Below are 22,621 nucleotides of genomic sequence, written 5' to 3' on the forward strand. Positions count from 1 at the left end.
AGTGCATTATACAGAGTATGTAGTGATTTATAGTCCAGAATGTGTCTTGATTTCCCCAAAATTGCAGTAATCTTTGCTATTTTTGCTTTAACATGATTAATATGCGGTTTCCAGCAGACTTTATGATCAACAATCACACCCAGAAATTTTATTTCATAAACTCTTTCTATGGTTATGTTGTCAATTTTCAATTCAACTTGAGGGTTCGACTTATATTTTCCAAATAGCATAATCTTTGTTTTACTCAAATTCAATGACAATTTGTTTACGTTAAACCACCTTTTTAATTTATTCATTTCGGTTGTGATTGTTTCCATAAGCTGCTGTGCATTGTCCCCAGCGCAAAAGATGTTTGTATCATCGGCAAATAATATGCATTTCATTATATTTGATACATTACATAAATCATTAATGTACAATATAAACAGTTTAGGACCTAAGACAGACCCTTGTGGTACTCCACATGTTATGGGCAAATAACATGTTATGGTTATATCATCAACGTAATTTACAAAGATCAGTTGAACAACAAGAGCTTTTGTCATTTACTGGCACCAAGTAGCTGTTGTTATTCCAATGTTAGTCCAGTCCTTTTGTGCTCTTCTCTTCCAGTGGGAAAATAAGAATTCACATCCTCCTTCATCTCATTTCACTTTCTTGAATTTTTTTTGAGTTCGTGTTTCATTTCAAGGACCTGACTCAGCTCCTGATCCAGCTCTGCTTGCTGTTCTTTTAAAAGTTCCCACTGTCTCCTCAGCTCCTCCTTCTCTTTTTCCACTTGCTTTTCTTTACTTTCCAGCTCTCTCCACCTCTCTTCTAGATTGTGCTCATTCATAAGGTGCACTAATTTGTTATTTTCCATATCCAGTTCATACATCTGAAGCACTCGGTCTTTTTCTGCAAAGGAAAAAGATAGGTGAGACTTTGTGGTTAAAAATCTAGTACAGGTACATTGAATACAGAGCATAATCAAGGGTTCTTATAAAACATGAGGTGTAGACAAATCATAAATTTATTAGCTGTTCCTCCAGGCAAAAGTTTGGTAAGGTATTGTTGCCAGCTATTTAGATAGTTTAGTGCCTTAATACAGACTAAGGGAAACAAATGACAATTATAACTTTCACTTGGGGAGATATTATGTAGCCCTAGTTCTGGTCATTGACCAGATGATGTCTGTATATTTCTATCCACATTCACTTGATATGAGCAATCGCACACTCTGATTGGCTACTCTACTACTAGGTTATGAACTCATGTACCGTGAGTAGAGAAAAACAAAATGGCAGAGCGTGTTGCTGAACCAACCATGGATGAAATAAAGACTCTACTCTAAAACAAAACCCCAAAAAGTGTTATCAAGTATTGAAAAGAAACAGAAATAGCTAAAAGAATATAGTTCCCTCCCCAATATCGCCTGTTCCACACTCCAGTCCAGTCGGTGGCAGTAATGCACCTTTAAGTTGGTTTGCCAACCACCAAAAACCCCAAGAAGAAGATACCAAAAAATACAAAATAAGCAAAAAGTATGTAACAAAAGTATTTGATGATAAGAACATATCTTTTTTATTTTTCAAGAATTATTATCGCATTTTCACAAATTGCTACTGTCGTTTCTCCAGTTTGCCAAGAGGAAATGATTTTGTTGGACATTTTATATAAAGTTTTTATTTATCAAATTTGCAAAAAATAAAAATGTGGTGCTTCGTGCCTCGTCAGCTATCTGCTCATGTACAACTAGATTTCACGGAATAACTGTTTATATATATATATATATATATAGTGCAGCAGGTGGCATTGTCAGCCAGGTGAGTATGAATAAACACACACACACAACAGGTTAGTGGTTTATCCATCACTGAATTATGTTTCCTTTCCCTTCTGTAAATCATCCATCCATCATCTGTAACCACTTATCCTGTACAGGGTCACAGGCAAGCTGGAGTCTATCCCAGCTGACTATGGGCCAGAGACATGGTATACCCTGGACAAGTCTCCAGATCATCACAGGGCTGACACATAGAGACAAACAACCATTCACACCTACAGTCAATTTAGAGCCACCAGTTAACCGAATTGCATATCTTTGGACTGTGGAGGAAACTGGAGCACCTGGAAGAAACCCACACAGACACAGGGTGAACATGCAAACTCCACACAGAAAAGCCCCCATCAGCCACTGGGCTCGAACCCAGAATCTTCTTGCTGTGAGGAGACAGTGTTAACCACTACACCACCATGCTGCCTTATGTAAATCATGCTATATTTAATAACACATCATCATGAAGTCAAAATCAGGAGAAAATTAGTGAAAATGAAAGAGGAATGTCAGAGACAAAAAAAACAAGCAAGCAAAAAAAAAAACCCAGAACGTCGATTAAGAATATTACATTTTCCAAATTGAATCACATAGAATTGTAGTATATGCAAAGAAAAAAAATCTTACTATGGGGATCTGGTAATAGTACAATGTATATTTAAGTTATTTTAATTCTATTTGGATCACACTCTTAACAGTTGACATTGTCACACAACCACTTTAGAGAAAGTTGAAATGAAGTTGGGAGTAGTTCATCTAGGACATCTTAGAAACTACAAGAGGAAAGTGGTAGAAGTTGCTCACTAAAGCCATTTTGGCTAACAATATTGATGTTCATCTCATCTCATCTCATCTCATCTCATCTCATCTCATCTCATCTCATCTCATCTCATCATCTCTAGCCGCTTTATCCTGTTCTACAGGGTCGCAGGGAAGCTGGAGCCTATCCCAGCTGACTACGGACGAAAGGCGGGGTACACCCTGGACAAGTCGCCAGGTCATCACAGGGCTGACACATAGACACAGACAACCATTCACACTCACATTCACACCTACAGTCAATTTAGAGTCACCAGTTAACCTAACCTGCATGTCTTTGGACTGTGGGGGAAACCGGAGAACCCGGAGGAAACCCACGCGGACAACATGCAAACTCCGCACAGAAAGGCCCTTGCTGGCCACAGGGCTCGAACCTTCTTGCTGTGAGGCGACAGCGCTAACCACTACACCGCCGTGCCACCGCGCACTTAAATGTAAAAAATAGAAATGACTTAAATATTAGTCACAGAAATGCAAAATGGAAATTAAAACATTTAAACCAAATCTTCAACCTGAATTGTGGTTGACACTGATAAGCCATAAATAAATGGTTGATCACTAACCGCTCTTGAAGAACATCTCATCTCATTATCTGTAGCCGCTTTATCCTGTTCTACAGGGTTGCAGGCAAGCTGGAGCCTATCCCAGCTGACTACGGGCGAAAGGTGGGGTACACCCTGGACAAGTCACCAGGTCATCATAGGGCTGATACATAGACACAGACAACCATTCACACTCACATTCACACCTACGGTCAATTTAGAGTCACCAGTTAACCTAACCTGCATGTCTTTGGACTGTGGGGGAAACCGGAGCGCCCGGAGGAAACCCACGCGGACACGGGGAGAACAAGCAAACTCTGCACAGAAAGGCCCTCGCCGGCCACAGGGCTCGAACCCGGACCTTCTTGCTGTGAGGCGACAGCGCTAACCACTACACCACCGTGCCGCCCCGCACTTAAATGTAAAAAATAGAAATGACTTAAATATTAGTCAGAGAAATGCAAAATGGAAATTAAAACATTTAAACCAAATCTTCAACCTGAATTGTGGTTGACATTGATAAGCCATAAATAAATGGTTGCTCACTAACTGCTCTTGAAGAACATGTGGTCATAAATGGTTTACAATTCATAATTCAAGTCCAACAAATGAAAGTAGTTACAGGATTGACTGACCTAGTTCACGGTACAGTAAAGGCTCACAGTAGAAAAGTGCATTGTAGAACCCGTCGCTCTGTTTCATCCCATTCTGCTCCAAAACTCTGAACATGGCATGCATCCTCGCCTTGCTTCCTTCCTCTTCACACACCTGGAAGTATTCTTCTTCCATGATCAGACCCTGGGTGAGCATTCTGTTGACCACTGGCTCCACTTTCTTCACTGACTGAATAAGCTTCTGCCTCACCACATGTACGTATAGAGCATGCTCTGCATGGGAGAAACAGCAGTATGGGAGTGATTTTTTCAATAACCAAGTCCACTTCAAGCATGAGAATGAAGCTCAAAGCAAGGATTCTGTCACTGCGGTACCAGAAAGAAAGAGTGCTGAGTAAATAAGTTTTAACAAATAGAAATACTATACTGTAGTAATCCCCATTTTACAGTTTTATATTTTGGGAAATACTGTAGGTGATTGTATCTATCTATACTATATATATTTGATGTTCCATTTTAGATAAATAGCGATAGAAAAAATGAACAGTAACTTAATTAGCAACAACAGATTGTTGTCAGATAGATAGATAGATAGATAGATAGATAGATAGATAGATAGATAGATAGATAGATAGATAGATAGATAGATAGATAGATACTCTTATGTCATATAGTACCAGTGAAAAGTTTGGACACACCTTCTAATTCAATGTTTTTTCTTTATTACCACTGCCAACTTTGCTGGAGGAGGTTATGATTTTGGCTCCATTTGTTTGTTTGTTTGCTCCCAGTGTAACTCAAAAAGTAGTGAATGGATTTTAACGAAATTTTGAGGAAAGATTAGTCATGAACCAATGAACAATTGATTAGATTTTGACACAAATCTGAAAACGTGGCTTGGCAGAGATATGCACTTTACCGATTGCCCTCCTAGATTTTTTTATTAATTAAAAGACACTTCATGTCTTAAAGTAATGATGGGTGTTGTTTTTCTTTACTTAGTTGAGTGCTTCTTGACATAATATGGATTACTACAGTTGTGGAGTAGGGCTATTAGGGCTATTTACTGTATTTTTATCATTTACTATTTACTGTTTAATCTCAAATGCACTAAGAAGGCAAGAAATTGCACTAATTAACTTTTGACGAGGCACTGTTAACTGAAAAGCATTCCAGGTGACTCCCTCATGAAGCTGGTTAAGATAATGCCAATAGTGTGCAAAGCGTCAGCAAGGTAAATGGTGGCTACTGTGAAGAATGTAAAATATGAAACATATATATATTTTAACACTATGGCAGCAAAGGTGTGGTTGAGTGTAGGCTGTGAACAGCAAGGAATCAGGTTGAACCAGCAGGTAACATGACAAGTTACACATATGCCTAGTTACTGGCTGTCCATTAATATGTGTCTCTGTGTGCCTTTCAGACAGCCAAATCATGAGAGAGAGACAGAGAGAGAGAGAGAGAGAGATGAACCATCCACACTGTAAAAATAATTTGTTGTGTTAACTTAGAAAACTGATTAACCTGGTTGCCTTAAAATTTTGAGTTCATTAAAATTCATATAGTAAATTAGCATGAGGCAATCAAGTTACATTGTGCTAACTTACTACATGAGTTTCAACAAACTTGAAATTTTAAGGCAACCAGGTTAATCACTTTTTTAAGTTAATATAAATAATTTTTTACAGTGCACAGTTGTTTGTGTGTACACAAGGAAGTGTAGTCACTGTAAAGTGAAAGTAAAGGAAGCAATAAGATGCACCTGTTATTGAAGACTGTCTCCCAGTTCCTCTTTACCCCGATGCAAAAAGTTGTTTCACTCTTATCACATATGTAAAGGATATTACATAGTTGTGCGAAGATATGATGTTTATCTTCGAGTGATGAACATATTCACGAGTTAGTGAAGCAAGCAAGTGAAAATATTTTCAACATGAGAAGATAAACTTCATATCTTTGCATCACTGTGTAATGTTCTTTATGTTATGCCTCGGTCACAACTGGCCGTACGTGCTCCTACGGCCGGTCTACGTGCAAAAAACGCAAAGAAACGCACGGAGGGCGCGCGTGTGACGTGCTGATTTTCGAGCCGTAGACTGGCCGCAGACCGGCCGCAGAGGTTCTTTGTCATGTCAAACAAACTCTATGGGCGCATACGTTTTTTTCAGGTTGCAAGACAAACTTACGGCCTCGTGTGTCTTCCGTACGGCCGACATGCGTCTTTCGTACGATTTGCTGGTGTCAGGTTTGGGCAAAATGTCAATTTTTTTCGTACATCGCACTTGCGGACTCCGTATGTGTTGTGCGCCCCACATACGTAATTAGTGCGGCCAATGCACGTTCAGATATTTCGTATGTCATCCATGCGTGTCAAGTAAGTCGGCCATGCATTGGCTGTACGGCGATAGGGCATCAATCGCATGAAAACTCGGGTATATAAAGCTGCAGGGGTGCCTACGGCCATTTGTACACGTAGGCTTTGATTGAGAGAAAACCCAATTTCATTTAATTTCATTTCATTGCATCGCTTCAATTCAATATGTCAAAGGCAAAAGGGAAGAGGAGGATAGAAAAGGTGTCGGAGACGGAGGAGAGACGGCGGCAGAGAGGGAGGAGAGAGAGAGGACAAGGAGCAGTGAGGAGGAGGATGAAGACCACGACAGTGGCCAGCAGGCCAGGAGTTTGAGACGAAGTCTTTGCGGAGGGATTGCCATTTTCACAGTGAGAAACCAAAGTATGCCGAAATATATATAACCCTCTCCAATCGCCGCAGTGCGACAAACGAACGCCGTTGGTACGCACAACGTACAGATCGTGCGCAGTTCTTGCAACCTTCATACGAAGCCTGCATGGAACGCACGGTCAGTACGATGAGTGCACGTTTGAAGGTGCGTTGGCTGTACAAATGAAGCGACAGCCATACGTCTGAGCAGCCTCAGATTTCGTGTGTGGTGCGCACGTTCGACTTCCGGGTTGTACGTTGGGTGCGCGGTGATCTTACTCCTTTATGGTCACCACAACTACGTTCTCCACGAACGAAAAAAAAAAAACACAGCGATTTGGGAAATGCCAAAAATCGCACGGCCAAAAAATCGTACGTCCGGTTGTGACCGAGGCTTTATATAGCCTTGGTCACAACCGGACATATGATTTTTTGGCTGTGCGATTTTTGGCGTTTCCCAAATCACTGCGTTGTTTTTTTTTGTTCATGGAGAAAGACGCACGTTGGCTGTAAGTTTGTCTTGCAACCTGAAAAAAACATAAGCGCCTGTAGAGTTTGTTTGACATGACGAACCTCTGCGGCCGGTCTGCGGCTCGAAAATCAGCACGTCACATGCGCGTCCTCCGTGTGTTTCTTGCGTTTTTTGCACGTAGGAGCACGTACAGCCGGTTGTGACTGAGGCTTATGGACACATCCACAAAAAAGAAAAAAAATACGCAAGTTAATCAAAAGAATTTTAACTTTGAACCAGTTCACCATTTTGACAATGTGCATCTAGTCAGTGTGAAAAGACTGGGAGTGATGTCATCGGAGTGAAATATGGGGAAATATGTCACTCAGATCCACAAAGTATTTTGTATGAAAAATACAAGTTTTTCAACATGAGAAGATAAAATATCTTCAAGCCAGCATTTGATGTTCTTTTTTATTGTATAGACACATTCAAAAACAAAAAGTACCCAAATTTATCAAAACAATTCATCATTTTCTTCACGTGTGACATATATAAAAAAAGTAGTCACGGTTTTGAATCTCCATGTCCACGATGGAATTCGTATGAAAAATACGATAGGCATATTTCCCAGTAAAGCACTTGTGTCCATATAATAATTCCATATATGTTCCATATGTTATTTCATAGTTTTGACGTCTTCTGTATTGTTCTACTGTACAATGTAGAAAATAGTCAATTTTTAATGTGTGAATGCTATACTTTATATTTTGAAAAATAAATAAATATATTAATAAAACAAACTGATTCTTTTTGACTAAAAAGAGAGACAGAGCAGTGTGCAGAATAAATAAATACATTTGTGGGTAAATTATATGGATCTGTGATGCCTGCATGTTTCAGCTTTTGGATGTAACGCAGCCTGCTGGTATAATCTAATTTTTTTTTATAATTTCAGAGAGATTGTACTGACTGCAGTTGTCTCAATTTTCATTATTAACTGTTGTGGCTGTTTCTTTGTTTGCCCGGCAATATGGCAGAGCTACATGATAAACAAAAATCTGTGACATCAGTGAAAGACCTCCATAGCCAGGTATAAACAGAATGCTCTGGGAAATTCCATCAGATTAGAAAAGACAGAAATACAATGTGGAAATTAGTAGTGTGTTCAACATACCCAGCTGCAGAGTAAGCTCAGGCTCATATTCTTGTAGAAGTCTGTAAAGGGCATTTCTTCCCTGTTGTCCTTTGATAGACAGAGCATGCAAGAGCTGCTCCATTCTATCCTGAGAAGTTACAGCTGCTACAATGCTCCTGTATTTGTCTTCACTCAGCAGACCTTGGTGCAACAAAGCTTTACATATCCGCCGTGTCTCATTCACTCTCTGAACCAGTTCATCCATATAGCTCAGTACCAAATCTGCACACATACAGTAGACATAAAATAATACAGAAAGAGTGGAGTAATGCCCCTGTGGAGTAATGCCCTTTAGGTGACTTACTCAGAAATCTCTCAAGAAAAGAGTGTGAGGAACTTGTGTTTAGTCATGTAGGGTCTTATAATAATCTGCTTTTATCAGAATCACCCATAAAACCATTGAAATGACAAGGCAATTCAGTAAGTCTTTTTTTATTTTTGTTGCTCACTGAAGACATTTGGGTTTGAGTTGATGAACAGGAATACGAGACGATATACTGTATCAGAATGTCAGCTTTCATTTCTTAGTGAAACAAAATCTTAATGCTACAGCATACAAAAAAAAACATTTTAGACAATTGTGTGTTTCCAACTTTGATCATTTTAAAATTATTGTTATACTGCAGATGTGCTGACACATCATAATCAATAGCTACTAACAGACCCGTTGCAACAAGGTAGGCAGACTTGGCAATTGCCTAGGGCCCCAGCCCTCGAAGGGCCCCCGCTGCCGAACGACTGGTTATGTATTCAATAGCAATGACAACTTTTTGAGCGCGGCAGCGCAGCACCTAATAACACTTGTTGAAATACCCTAGTTCCAAGGGGGGCCCCTAATGCACAACAGCGCCTCCCTACATGCTTTGGCCGAAAAGTGCAATGACAGTCTGTTGTCAACCCCTCAATGCCCATCTCCATCCAGTCAAGTGGTTGCAGAGCTCCGCGGCAAAAAAAACAAAACAATCAAATATGAAGCAAAATTACCCCTCAGGGAGCCAGAAGAGAAAGAAGAAAAGGGAAGAGGAAGACAGAAAAAAACAAGACACAGGTAAGTGAGAATGTACACACTAGACTTGTACAGTAATTTAAGCATTGCACTACGTTTAATTCTTACACTTCCTGTGTCAGTTGCCTCAAGTGAGAGGAGCTTTTCAGCTCTGAAGCTTATTAAGAACTATGTGAGGTCCACCATGGGCCAAGAGAGGCTCTCCGGACTGGCACTGATGTCAATTGAATGTGATGTCCGCAGGTCTTTGGACATGGAGGGTATTGTGGCTGCCTTTGCTGAAGCCAAAGCCCGCAAGCAGCAGTTTTAGACATTTTGCCCATGATTCTAGTTGTGTATTCTTAAATTTTTATGTGTTTTTCTATACCTTTTGCACTTTTCTGTGTGTGCTGGTTCTTATAAAGATTCTTATTCATGTTTGTAATCATTTAATCACCATTTGAAGTTATTTCTACTTGTGTATATACTGCAAATATTTAGTGTTGTGTTATTTGCACATATTACTTTGTCTTATTTTCATATATATATATATATATATACATACATATATATATATATATATATATGGGGCGGCACGGTGGTGTAGTGGTTAGCGCTGTCGCCTCACAGCAAGAAGGTCCGGGTTCGAGCCCTGTGGCCGGCGAGGGCCTTTCTGTGCGGAGTTTGCATGTTCTCCCCGTGTCCGCGTGTGTTTCCTCTGGGTGCTCCGGTTTCCCCCACAGTCCAAAGACATGCAGGTTAGGTTAACTGGTGACTGTAAATTGACCGTAGGTGTGAATGTGAGTGTGAATGGTTGTCTGTGTCTATGTGTCAGCCCTGTGATGACCTGGCGACTTGTCCAGGGTGTACCCCGCCTTTCGCCCGTAGTCAGCTGGGATAGGCTCCAGCTTGCCTGCGACCCTGTAGAACAGGATAAAACGGCTAGAGATAATGAGATGATATATATATATATATATATATATATATATATATACAGTATATATGTGTGTGTGTGTGTGTATTTTGTCTATTCTTGTGTTTAATTGGGTTTGATAATTATTTATAATAATGTAAAGAGTTCATTTATTAAGTAAAAATCGTAAGAATGATTACAATATGTGTGATGTTTATTTATTAAGTCTTCAGTGGGTAGGCGGCCTTTCGTCGAGGGGGGGATAATTATGGGCCCCAGATCCCCCTTTGCCTAGGGCCCCCAAATAGCTTGAAACGGGCCTGGTTACTAATTATATCTACATCTAAGAAGTAGTGAAGTAACTATTTGATTTCTAGAGTTTTCTAGGTATCACAATCAGGAAACAAGGAAAGGGCTTCTGCTAGAAATCTGCAGAGCCATCAGGTATCTGTTACTGGAAATTCATCTTTAGAGCTTCTGCTTGTTTTTGCTTCCCTGAACATCCGGGGTCTATTTTGTATCATATGCAATAGCACTTACAATCATACCAATCAGTTTACCTACTGATTTTAACTATATTTTCTGGTCTTATCATAGTTTTACTGTAACACATTACTTAAGGGCAGTGTTCATAAGGCTATATCACACCTCCGTAAGCCCTTTATGACATAAATGACATACATTTGCTTTGAGTGTGATATGAACAGGCATTAACTCTCATAAGGACCGATTTTATCACCTTTTGTTGTAAAATGGATGTGATTACTGGGTCACATGATGAAGATTTTTCTGTCTAACATTTGAACATCATGGGTTTGGCTTAGTTTCAAACAAAAGTGTACTTTAAACTCCACATTTAACTTTCAATCACATTTGATCTGGTTTTTTTAATCTTAAATCTTGAAAGTACAGCTAATCTAACAACAGAGTAATAGTAATTTTATGTAGTTAACATTCTATTATACATTTTTTAACAATTATAATTATCTAATGTGTCTGTGGTTAATAACAGTTCAATAAAGCAAACAGTCATATATGAATTATGCATAACGTTCAAATTTTTAAGCTTAAAAATTACTGTATGTTTCTGATGAATGATTGTCTACAAAGGTATGTGCTGGTTCACTGAAGAGTTTGTATTTCTTTTGAGCAATGTACAAATCCTCCTTTTGTTTTGTCATGCATGACTGAGCCCATGTACTCTCATACTTTCGTCATTGCTGTTCTAAAACACTACTGTATATTCTACAATGGTTCACAATGTTCTATACTATTTTTACTCTTTTAGTCATTGAATCGTCATCTTGCCTGAATGTCTATCAGTCAAAATCCTTCCCATGCCACAAGGCACATCACTGACCTCTATTTCAGTAGCCCTCAGCCTCTCACCTATTACAACCCCAATTCCAAAAAGTTGGGACACTGTGTAAAATGTAAATAAAAACAGAATGCAATGATTTGCAAATTTCATAAACCCATATATTTTTCACAATAGATCATGGACAATATATCAAATGTTTAAACTGAGAAAAATGTGTAATTTTAAGGGGAAAAAAGGTCATTTTGAATTTGATAACAGCAGCATGTCTCAAAAAAAGTTGGGATGGGGCCATGTTTACCACTGTGTAGCATCCCCTCTTCTTTTACCAACAGTCTGTAAACGTCTGGGAACCGAGGAGACCAGTTGCTGGAGTTTCGGGAAATAAATCTTGTCCCATTCTTGCCTAATATAGGATTCTCACTGCTCAACAGTCCTGGGTCTTTGTCATATTTTTAATTTCATGATGCACCAAATATTTTCAGTTGGTGATAGGTCTGGACGGCAGGCAGGCCAGTTTAGCACCCATGCTCTTCTACTATGAAGCCATGCTGTTGTAATACATAGATGCAGTAATGTGGTTTAACATTGTCTTGCTGAAATATGTAAGGCCTTCCTGGAAAAAGATGTCATCTGGATGGGAGCATATGTTGCTTTAAAACCTGTATATACATTTCAACATCAATGGTGCCTTTCCATATGTGCAAGCTGCCCATGCTATGGAGCACTTGCATGTGACGTCACAGCCGATCCAGATTGTGACAGACACCATCTTGTCGGTCAAACGCCATATTTCCGCCTTCTACTTCTACTTCTGGTTCTACTTCTACCTTTTCTTCTGGAAAAACCTACTATATACAATTCTACTACAACGGCTGCGGCTACAAGCTCTCCCTACATGTGCACGTTTTTTATGTTTTTTGTATGTATTTTTGCGTGTTGTTCGTCTGTACCGGACTTCAATATCCACTACAACCGTATGGACTTACTGGACATTGGTTTCCAGCAGAAAATGACGGTTTGTAGCGATTTCCATCACATGCACAACATTCCGGACGAGAAAAAAAAAAAACATTCCGGACGAGATAGCGAGACCAGCGGGGTCTCCGTGGATTGTTATCGGAAGCAAAGCTAAGGAGGCGGCGCCGGGAGAGGAAGCAAAAGCAAGGCTGCAGGCAGAGCCGGCCTGTTGACTAAGCTCAGAAAACAGCCACTCAAATCTCCACTGCTAAGCCTCTACCTCTCCAACGCCAGGTAAACAAGACGGACGATTTGGAATTACAGCTGAAAATACCTTATTCTATTCTATAATCGGCTGGTCAGTGCTATACTCAATACTTAAGTGACTTACCCATCCAGTGAGGATCATTTTCTTGTTTACAAGATGCCACATCTGAGTCGCTGACAAATCCTGAATTTCTGTAAAGATAACTGTCCAGAGATTTATAAGCACGCAGTGCTTCACTACTGAACAGCGAGGGAAAGTTGATGAGGTAATTATACACGTCTGGGTCAGTGGCGGCTCCTGAATTTTTTTTCGGGGGGGGGCAATTTTCCCCCGTTATGTCTACACGGACCGTAAATGTCCACAGGACTGAAGTAAATTGACCTAGGTAGCAAATCAATTGGCCGAACTTGTTTTTGTCTGGTAAATTCAGATATCAATACAGACAATATCTCTTCTCTCACTAGGTGGCAACACTAAACAAGTTAAAGGTGGCAAACTAAGGTAGCCTAGTAAACTAGACCCACCCGCCTAGCGGCCAAAAATATTTTTGCCTACGAGTGGCAAATATTCACATTTAGTCTGGCTTGCCAGGCTAAAACTAAGGAAGATTCATTGTGAAGCCTTCAAAGCAAAACATTTGGCATCACAATCAATTAATATTACATTACTCATTTATTTTCTCATATTATTCCAGTATTCTATAATAAGTAGACACAAATTCTTAATTATAAACATATTCTAATTTCTTCAATTCTAAAGAATGCAATTAAAGTGGCAGGATATAAATCCAAAACAAGTGTTTATTTAAGTTTTGAAAAAGATGAAGAAAAGCATAATCATCAAACAAACATGTGCAGCTTAATTATGTGGGTTTTTTTTATATGGAATTGCACCATTTTAACAACAAAAAATTCTAAATAAATTCTGCAGTTTTTTCCCCAAGAATTCCTCCAGAAAGCCATGCCTTAAAAGGAAATTTAAAGTATTACAAGCATGTCAATGAACACAAAAGGCTTTAGTTATTTAGCTATACACACACAAGGTTACACAAGGTTTTGTAGTCAGTGCAACTTGGCTTAACAAGTTGGAAAAAAGGTAAGGTGCTGCTGGCTCCAATGAACACATATACTGTACAATATATAAAAACTGAAAATATGCTTAATTTACACCAAGTCAGAGAAAACTTGAGGCTACTGAAATATTCCAAGCATGGCAATGTTAAACTGCCATTGGTAAAACACACACACAAAAACAACTTTTGCCTAGTAAATTCAAGTATCAGATATCACTGTACCGTCTGCTGTGCTACTTCCAGGGTGGAAGAGAACGCAAGGGTAGCAAAAAAGAGCACTGACTACATCACAGCCAGCTAGCCAAGTTTTCCGGTGGTACCAGTTCTTGTTAAAACCTTTTGAGTAGGTCTTCTACCCCTTCGTAGACACTTGCTTGATGTTTAAATTCGGTCTAGGAGGTCCTCGCTGTTTGATTGCCGTTTTCTCCTCATTGGTACGACGACTAAAGGGAACTTCTTTCAGAGACGCTATCATATTGTTGCACTCAACACTCGCCATCTTCTTCATAGAATGTTCACACATTTCCTGCGCAAGTTGCGTTTTCCAGCCCAAAATTATGTTCAAAACCCGCCAAAATGCACTTAAAACCAATCTGGCAACACTAGCGCGGCGCAACAGGCGTATGACGTAAGCACGCTGCTTGTGCGAGCACATAAAACCTAATAGAAAATGCATTGGGAGCAGGATTTTCGAAAAAAAACGTACGTACCATTAGTGCCAATGGGAGATTTTGGGGCAAATCTGAACCTGACAGAAATCGCTCCAAAAGGGCGTGGCTACACCAGGCGCGACTTTAGCCTGATTGGACAATGACATTACTGTTGGTAGTAGGAGTAGATAAAAAAAAAAAAAATCTCCCTCCCTGTTTGGGAGTGCGTCACCCAAATATAGAGATCTTGCATGTGACGTCACAGCCGATCCAGATTGTGACAGACGCCATCGTGTCGGTCAAACGCCATATTCCGCCTTCTACTTCTACTTCTGCTTTTACTTCTGCTTTTACCTTTTCTTCTGGAAAACCCTTCTATATACAATTTTACTACAACGGCTGTGGCTCCAAGCTCTCCCTACCTGTGCACGTTTTTTATGTTTTTTGTGTGTATTTTTGCGTGTTGTTCGTCTGTACCGGACTTCAATATCCACTACAACCGTATGGACTTACTGGACATTGGTTTCCAGCAGAAAATGACGGTTTGTAGCGATTTCCATCGCATGCACAACATTCCGGACGAGAAAAAAAAAAAACAACAACATTCCGGACGAGACCAGATTGCGAGACCAGCGGGGTCTCCGTGGATTGTTATAGGAAGCAAAGCGAAGGAGGCGGCGCCGGGAGCCGAAGCAAAAGCGAGGCTACAGGCAGAGCCGGCCTGTTGACTAAGCTCAGAAAACAGCTACTCAAACCTCCACTGCCAAGCCTCTACCTCTCCAACGCCAGATCCATGTAAACAACACGGACGATTTGGAATTACCTTATTCTATTCTATAATCGGCTGGTCAGTGCTATACTCAATACGTGACTTACCCATCCAGTGAGGATCATTTTCACAAGATGTTCACAAGATGCCACATCTGAGTCGCTGAATTTCTGTAAAGATAACTGTGCAGAGGTTTATAAGCACGCAGTGCTTCACCACTGAACAGCGAGGGAAAGTCACACATCACATTATCTCTAGCCGCTTTATCCTTCTACAGGGTCGCAGGCAAGCTGGAGCCTATCCCAGCTGACTACGGGCGAAAGGCGGGGTACACCCTGGACAAGTCGCCAGGTCATCACAGGGCTGACACATAGACACAGACAACCATTCACACTCACATTCACACCTACGGTCAATTTAGAGTCACCAGTTAACCTAACCTGCATGTCTTTGGACTGTGGGGGAAACCGGAGCACCCGGAGGAAACCCACGCGGACACGGGGAGAACATGCAAACTCCGCACAGAAAGGCCCTCGCCGGCCCCGGGGCTCGAACCCAGGACCTTCTTGCTGTGAGGCGACAGCGCTAACCACTACACCACCGTGCCGCCCATAGCGAGGGAAAGTGAATGAGGTAATTATACACGTCCGGGTATTCCGCTGGCAGTTCAAAATCCGGTCGTGAAAACTCCGTCCGGAAAGCCATAAGGGTCACAAATCTGTAGATCGTTTATTTTAGACATATATCTAGTTATCTGTTCATTAGAAAAATGAGCCGTGTAGCCCGTCGGTTGAAATTGATCCATTCTGTACACGAGTGCAGCAATATTCAGCGCGGTGTTTTTTACCGACACGATGGCGGTTGTGTACTTTCCGGTCACGTGACTGCAAGATCTCTATAAACGAGCTGCCGGTGGTCTGGGTATTCCGCTGGCAGTTCAACATCCACTGACACGGTCGTGAAAACTCCGTCCGGAAAGCCATAAGGGTCACTAATCTGTAGATCGTTTATTTTAGACATATATCTAGTTATCTGTTCATTAGAAAAATGAGCCGTGTAGTCCGTCGGTTGAAATTGATCCATTCTGTACACGAGTGCAGCAATATTCAGCTGTGCTGTTGACCGACAAGATGGCGGCTGTGTACTTTCCGGTCAAGTGACTGCAAGATCTCTAATGTACTAAGCAGAGATGCAGGCTTTTGAACTGAGGACTGATAACAAAGCGGATGGTCTCTCTCCTCTTTAGTCCAGTGGATGTGGCATCCATGGTTTCCAAAAAGAATTTCAAATTTCGATTCGTCTGATGGCTGCATGGTGGTGTAGTGGTTAGCACTGTTGCCTCACAGCAAGAAGGTCCTGGGTTCTAGCCCAGTGACCAGCGAGGGCCTTTCTGTGTGGTGTTTGCATGTTCTCCCTGTGTCTGCGTGGGTTTCCTCTGAGTGCTCTGGTTTCCCCCACAGTCCAAAGATATGCAGGTTAGGCTAATTGATGGCTCTAAATTGACTAGGTATGAATGTGAGTGTGAATGGTTGTTTGTCTCTGTGTCAGCCCTGTGATAACCTGGCGACTTGTCCAGGGTGTACCCTGCCTCTTGCCCATAGTCAGCTGGGATAGGCTCCAGCTTGCCTGCAACCCTGTAGAACAGGATAAGTGACTACAGATGATGGATGGATTCGTCTGACCACAGAACAATTTTCCACTTCACCTCAGTCCATTTTAAATGAGCTTTGTTCCAGAGAAGACAGCAGCATTTCTGAATCATGTTCACATACGTCTTCTTCTTTGCATGATAGAGCTTGAACCTGTATATTTGTGGATGGCATGGCGAACTGTGTTCACAGCACTGGCGGCTCGTTAATAGGGGCGATTTGGGTGACGCACTCCCAAACAGGGAGGGAGATTTTTTTTTTTTATCTACGCCTACTACCAACAGTAATGTCATTGTCCAATCAGGCTAAAGTCGCGCCTGGTGTAGCCACGCCCTTTTGGGGCGATTTCTGTCAGGTTCAGATTTGCCCCAAAATCTCCCATTGGCACTAATGGTACGTACGTTTTTTTCGAAAATCCTGCTCCCAATGCATTTTCTATTAGATTTTATGTGCTCGCACAAGCAGCGTGCTTACGTCATACGCCTGTTGCGCCGCGCAAGTGTTGCCAGATTGGTTTTAAGTGCATTTTGGCGGGTTTTGAACATAATTTTGGGCTGGAAAACGCAACTTGCGCAGGAAATGTGTGAACATTCTATGAAGAAGATGGCGAGTGTTGAGTGCAACAATACGATAGCGTCTCTGAAAGAAGTTCCCTTTAGTCGTCGTACCAATGAGGAGAAAACGGCAATCAAACAGCTAGGACCTCCTAGACCGAATTTAAACATCAAGCAAGTGTCTACGAAGGGGTAGAAGACCTACTCAAGAGGTTTTAACAAGAACTGGTACCACCAGAAAACTTGGCTAGCTGGCTGTGATGTAGTCAATGCTCTTTTTTGCTACCCTTGCGTTCTCTTCCACCCTGGAAGTAGCACAGCAGACGGTACAGTGATATCTGATATTTGAATTTACTAGGCAAAAGTTGTTTTTGTGTGTGTGTTTTACCAATGGCAGTTTAACATTGCCATGCTTGGAATATTTCAGTAGCCTCAAGTTCTCTCTGACTTGGTGTAAATTAAGCATATTTTCAGTTTTTATATATTGTACAGTATATGTGTTCATTGGAGCCAGCAGCACCTTACCTTTTTTCCAACTTGTTAAGCCAAGTTGCACTGACTACAAAACCTTGTGTAACCTTGTGTGTGTATAGCTAAATAACTAAAGCCTTTTGTGTTCATTGACATGCTTGTAATACTTTAAATTTCCTTTTAAGGCATGGCTTTCTGGAGGAATTCTTGGGGAAAAAAACTGCAGAATTTACTTAGAATTATTTGTTGTTAAAATGGTGCAATTCCATATAAAAAAACACATAATTAAGCTGCACATGTTTGTTTGATGGTTATGCTTTTCTTCATCTTTTTCAAAACTTAAATAAACACTTGTTTTGGATTTATATCCTGCCACTTTAATTGCATTCTTTAGAATTGAAGAAATTAGAATATGTTTATAATTAAGAATTTGTGTCTACTTATTATAGAATACTGGAATAATATGAGAAAATAAATGAGTAATGTAATATTAATTGATTGTCATGCCAAATGTTTTGCTTTGAAGGCTTCACAATGAATCTTCCTTAGTTTTAGCCTGGCAAGCCAGACTAAATGTGAATATTTGCCACTCGTAGGCAAAAATATTTTTGGCCGCTAGGCGGGTGGGTCTAGTTTACTAGGCTACCTTATGGCCCTTTTCCACTACCCTTTTTCAGCTCGCTTCAGCCCGACACGGCTCGCGTTTCGACTACCAAAGAACAGCACGACTCAGCTCGCTTCAGCCCTGCTTAGCCCCTAAAACTCGCACCGTTTTGGAGTGGGGCTGAAGCGAGCCAAAGCGAGCCGAGTGAGGCTGGGGGCGTGAGCAGACACTCCCCTGTGCACTGATTGGTGAGGAGGAGTGTCCTCACATGCCCACACACGCCCCGCGAGCACGCTGGGATCTGTAAACACCGTAAACCCGGAAGAAGAAGAATTACGAATTACGAGAATTTCTGAAGCCTTATGCGCCTCGCCTCATCTATACGCTCTTGCCAGTATCTGTTGGCGTTGTCGGTGACAACAAGCCACAGCACCAAGACCAGCAACACTAACGACTCCATGTTTATTGTTTACTATTCGGGTCGTGAGACTACCGCTTAAAAGCTCACTGATGTCACTGTTTGCGCTGCTTAACGACATCACGTGACGTCCACCCACTTTCTCTAACTCCACCCAATGTGTCCACCCATTTCCAGCCAGCACGGTTCAGCGCGGTTGTAGTCGAAATGCAACTCCAACAGCCCCACTCAGCTCGACTTAGCCCAACTCAGCACGGCACGGCTCAGCCGCGTTTGTAGTGGAAAAGCGGCATTAGTTTGCCACCTTTAACTTGTTTAGTGTTGCCACCTAGTGGAGAGAAGAGATATTGTCTGTATTGATATCTGAATTTACCAGACAAAAAAAACAAGTTCGGCCAATTGATTTGCTACCTAGGTCAATTTACTTCAGTCCTGTGGACATTTACGGTCCGTGTAGACATAACGGGGGAAAATTGCACCCCCCCCCCCCCCCCCCTGAAAAAAAATTCAGGAGCCGCCACTGGTTCACAGACAATGATTTCTGGAAGTGTTCCTGAGCCCAAGCAGGGATTTCCATTCCAGAATCATTCTTCATGAAATAGTAAAATGTCTCAGTTTAAACATTTGATATGTTGTCTATGTTCTATTATTAAAAAAATGGGTTTATGAAATTTGCAAATAATTGAATTCTGTTTTTATTTACATTTTACAAAGCGCCCCAACTTTTTTGGAATTGGGGTTGTACATAGCTAGGGTTACAGTCCTCTGGTAGCCCAAGAGTTTGACTCCCTTCTCACATCTGTATTGCAGCTTGCCTCATAAGATGGCAGTAGGTACCATTTTTATGATGGTCTTTGGTGAGACCCAACTGTGAGTAGAACTCATGATCTCCCGGTCAAGAGGTGAACATGCACACCACTAGGCCAACTCATGGTACATTATTATATTTTTAGATTATGAAAAAAGAATATAGTTAAGAATTTATATTCAGAAATCACAGTCTGATGAATGTACCATACATTCTCAGTTTTTGTCACAATGTTATGGTGCTTTTACATGAGGATGAAACTAAATTATATATCGGAGAAGATCAAGAATTTAAATGATTTGGTCTGGAAACTACTAGTCCAGTTATGAAAAAAAAACAACTTTGAAACAGTGTAGAAAAGCCTCTGGTTGTCACCTGGACATTTCTACAAAATTTCCAAAAGCAAATAAATATAAAATATTAATATAAAATATTTCAGATATACCATTTGTATTACTATCCATGCCTGATATACACTGTACCAAGTTTTTCTTAATTCATTTTGAATAAATATACAATGAGTGGATGTAATTTTTTTGGCTGCTAATACTCTGTTGAACAACTTAGTTAAATGTCATTATTGTTTGAGGAACAGCTGAAACATGTGTGGATTAGCCATTTACTGTTCTGCACTGCCAAATTCAGAGAATGAATACTTTTCTGTTATTCACTTATCTTACCCTGATGTGTTGTTGTGTTCATTCTTGGATATAACTGTTGGACACAAAGAATAATGCGTCACTCATATGCAAAACAAAGACTCGTATTTCATCATGTACCATTGTGAAATGCTCTTGGAGTAATCAGATCACACACACACACACATACACACACATAGGACCATAACTTTAAAAATGTGCAAATAATTTATAAGGTAATTAACTAACTAACAGATAATTGAATGTAGAACTGATTTATCCATCATAAAATAAAGACTTGGATTTTTTTCTTTCTTTTTTTACTGTAGAAATTACAATAATGGCAGCAGAGTTCTCAGTAAAGTACTTTACATTTGTATAGTTATTTACTGTAACATATTTACAGTAACGTACTGTGCTATCTATCCTTTTCTTTTTAAGGGATATTACTGTGTTTCCAGTAATATACTGTAAATCTTGCAAGTAAAAATACTTGTAAATATAATAGTCATATAAAACAAAGCAAAAACCAGTACATCTGCCCAATATAGCTGAGCAGAAGGTTAAGGCTTTTGCTCAAGGACTCAACCAAAGCATCTTGCAAGTGTTGGGATTTGAACACACAATAACCTGATATATAACTCAAAGCCTTAACCACTGAGCCACCAATTTTATCACTGAATTAAAAAAAAATCACCAACATATTTGCTTGGATAGAAAATTAAACTCAAGATTAACATAAGGAGTATTTTTACAATTCTGACCGGACCCCTGTCGAAAATGTTAGCTATCCCACAATGCATTGCATTTTCTGGTATTTTCCAGTAAACAAATGCACTGCTCCAACTGTCAAATTGTGCAGTGTCTAGTAATTTGCGATAAAATAAATACTGTAAACTGACACCATTTTCACCATTTACAGTGATAGAAAGCAGAGCGTAGTTGATGAGCTAACTGACTAATCAAACATATTTTAATTAATCAACTGTTTGGCAGAAAATATAGCTAATTAATTGGATAATGTATTGATTTATTATATAATGTTTTAATACATGGATGCATATATTAATATTAATATACAAACAAAACTAAACTGATAAGTAAATAAAATAATTAATTTATATGTATTTTAAATTTTAATTTACAATGTATGTAATTTATATGTTGCATGAATCAAATCTATCAAATCTATTTTAGGTTTATTATGGTCTTTTGAAGTTTTATATATATATATATATATATATATATATATATATATATATATATATATATATATATATATACACACACACACATATATGTCAATTTTCAATAATTAAATGCTGATAGTTTTCTTTTAATTAATCAATTGATTAATTAATTAACCTTATAATCTTCAAAATAAAAATGCAAAAGCTTTACTATGCTGCTATTTATGATTGTAACCTATGGTTTCTATTGCTTTTTTTAAAAAAATAATACCAAAAATTTCATTAAAATCTACCATTATTAAAAACAGATTTTATTTATGGTACTCCAGCAGGCTTAAGTCTACTCAAGGAAGCTCAAAAATTTTAAATTCGTATGAGAATTCTTACCGCTCAAGTTTTTACCTTGAACTGTTCTGCTTGCAGTTGCTTGTCTTTAATGTCTTCATAAGTTTTGGTTTCTGATTACTGTTGTGTGCCTGGCTTATGAAACCCGGCCTGTGACATTTTTTGAGAAGTAGTCATTAGTAGTCTCAAACAGAGATCGACGCCACACCCATGCACGTCAAAGAGCTGGTTAGTACTAGGACAGAGACTGCCTTGGAAAACCAGATCTTGGCATGGAAGGGACTTTGATTTGAGTCATTAGTCATGATCATTGTGATAATGAGGTAGGTATTCATGATATGATGTACAGTGCAGACTGTTCAGACTGTTGCAAACTTGATTTTCTTGTTTCTCATTATTCACATCCAACTGTCTGTAAAAGTTTGGGCACCTATCACCTCATTTTGCTGATTTTAACATGAAGAGATGTAAAGACAATCTCGACAGCAAACATTTTTAGCAAATAACATTTTTTGTAAATGTTAATAGACAGTTAATTTATATTTGAGGAACTTTTAAACAGAGATAGAGGAAAAAAGTACTTGTTGCATAAAAAAAAGTTTGTACACCTGACTATATCAGTATTTATTAACACCACCTTTTGGCAGAAATTACAGCTTGCAAGTGTTTTTTTGGTTAGAAAGAAAGCACAACTTTATTCATCACACACTTGTGAAAATTCCTATCTGCATTTAACCCATCTGAAGCAGTGAGCACACACACACACACAGAGAGTGGGCAGCCATGCTAACAGCACCCAGGGAGCAGTTGGGAGTTAGGTACCTCACTCAAGGGCACCCCAGCC

General features: G+C 39.8%; 1 protein-coding gene across 2 annotated transcripts; it reads right to left on the reverse strand.

The window, feature by feature from the left end:
- Positions 1-70: 70 nt before the first annotated feature.
- On the reverse strand, positions 71-21,942 carry LOC132883388 (uncharacterized). Of its 2 annotated transcripts, none has more exons than XM_060916966.1 (5): positions 21,835-21,941; positions 20,285-20,318; positions 8,145-8,387; positions 3,813-4,064; positions 71-897 (listed from the first exon to the last, which is right to left on the reverse strand). In XM_060916966.1, exons 2-5 carry the CDS (start codon positions 20,304-20,306, stop codon positions 650-652), a joined length of 765 nt encoding a protein of 254 aa, XP_060772949.1. In that variant the 5' UTR covers positions 20,307-20,318; positions 21,835-21,941; the 3' UTR covers positions 71-649. The 2 variants fall into 2 exon arrangements, with proteins under 2 accessions (XP_060772949.1, XP_060772948.1); XM_060916965.1 differs by having other exon boundaries at positions 83-897; positions 21,820-21,942.
- Positions 21,943-22,621: the final 679 nt, after the last annotated feature.

Source organism: Neoarius graeffei, chromosome 3 (genome assembly GCF_027579695.1).
Source record: "Neoarius graeffei isolate fNeoGra1 chromosome 3, fNeoGra1.pri, whole genome shotgun sequence".
Taxonomy (NCBI): Eukaryota; Metazoa; Chordata; class Actinopteri; order Siluriformes; family Ariidae; genus Neoarius; species Neoarius graeffei.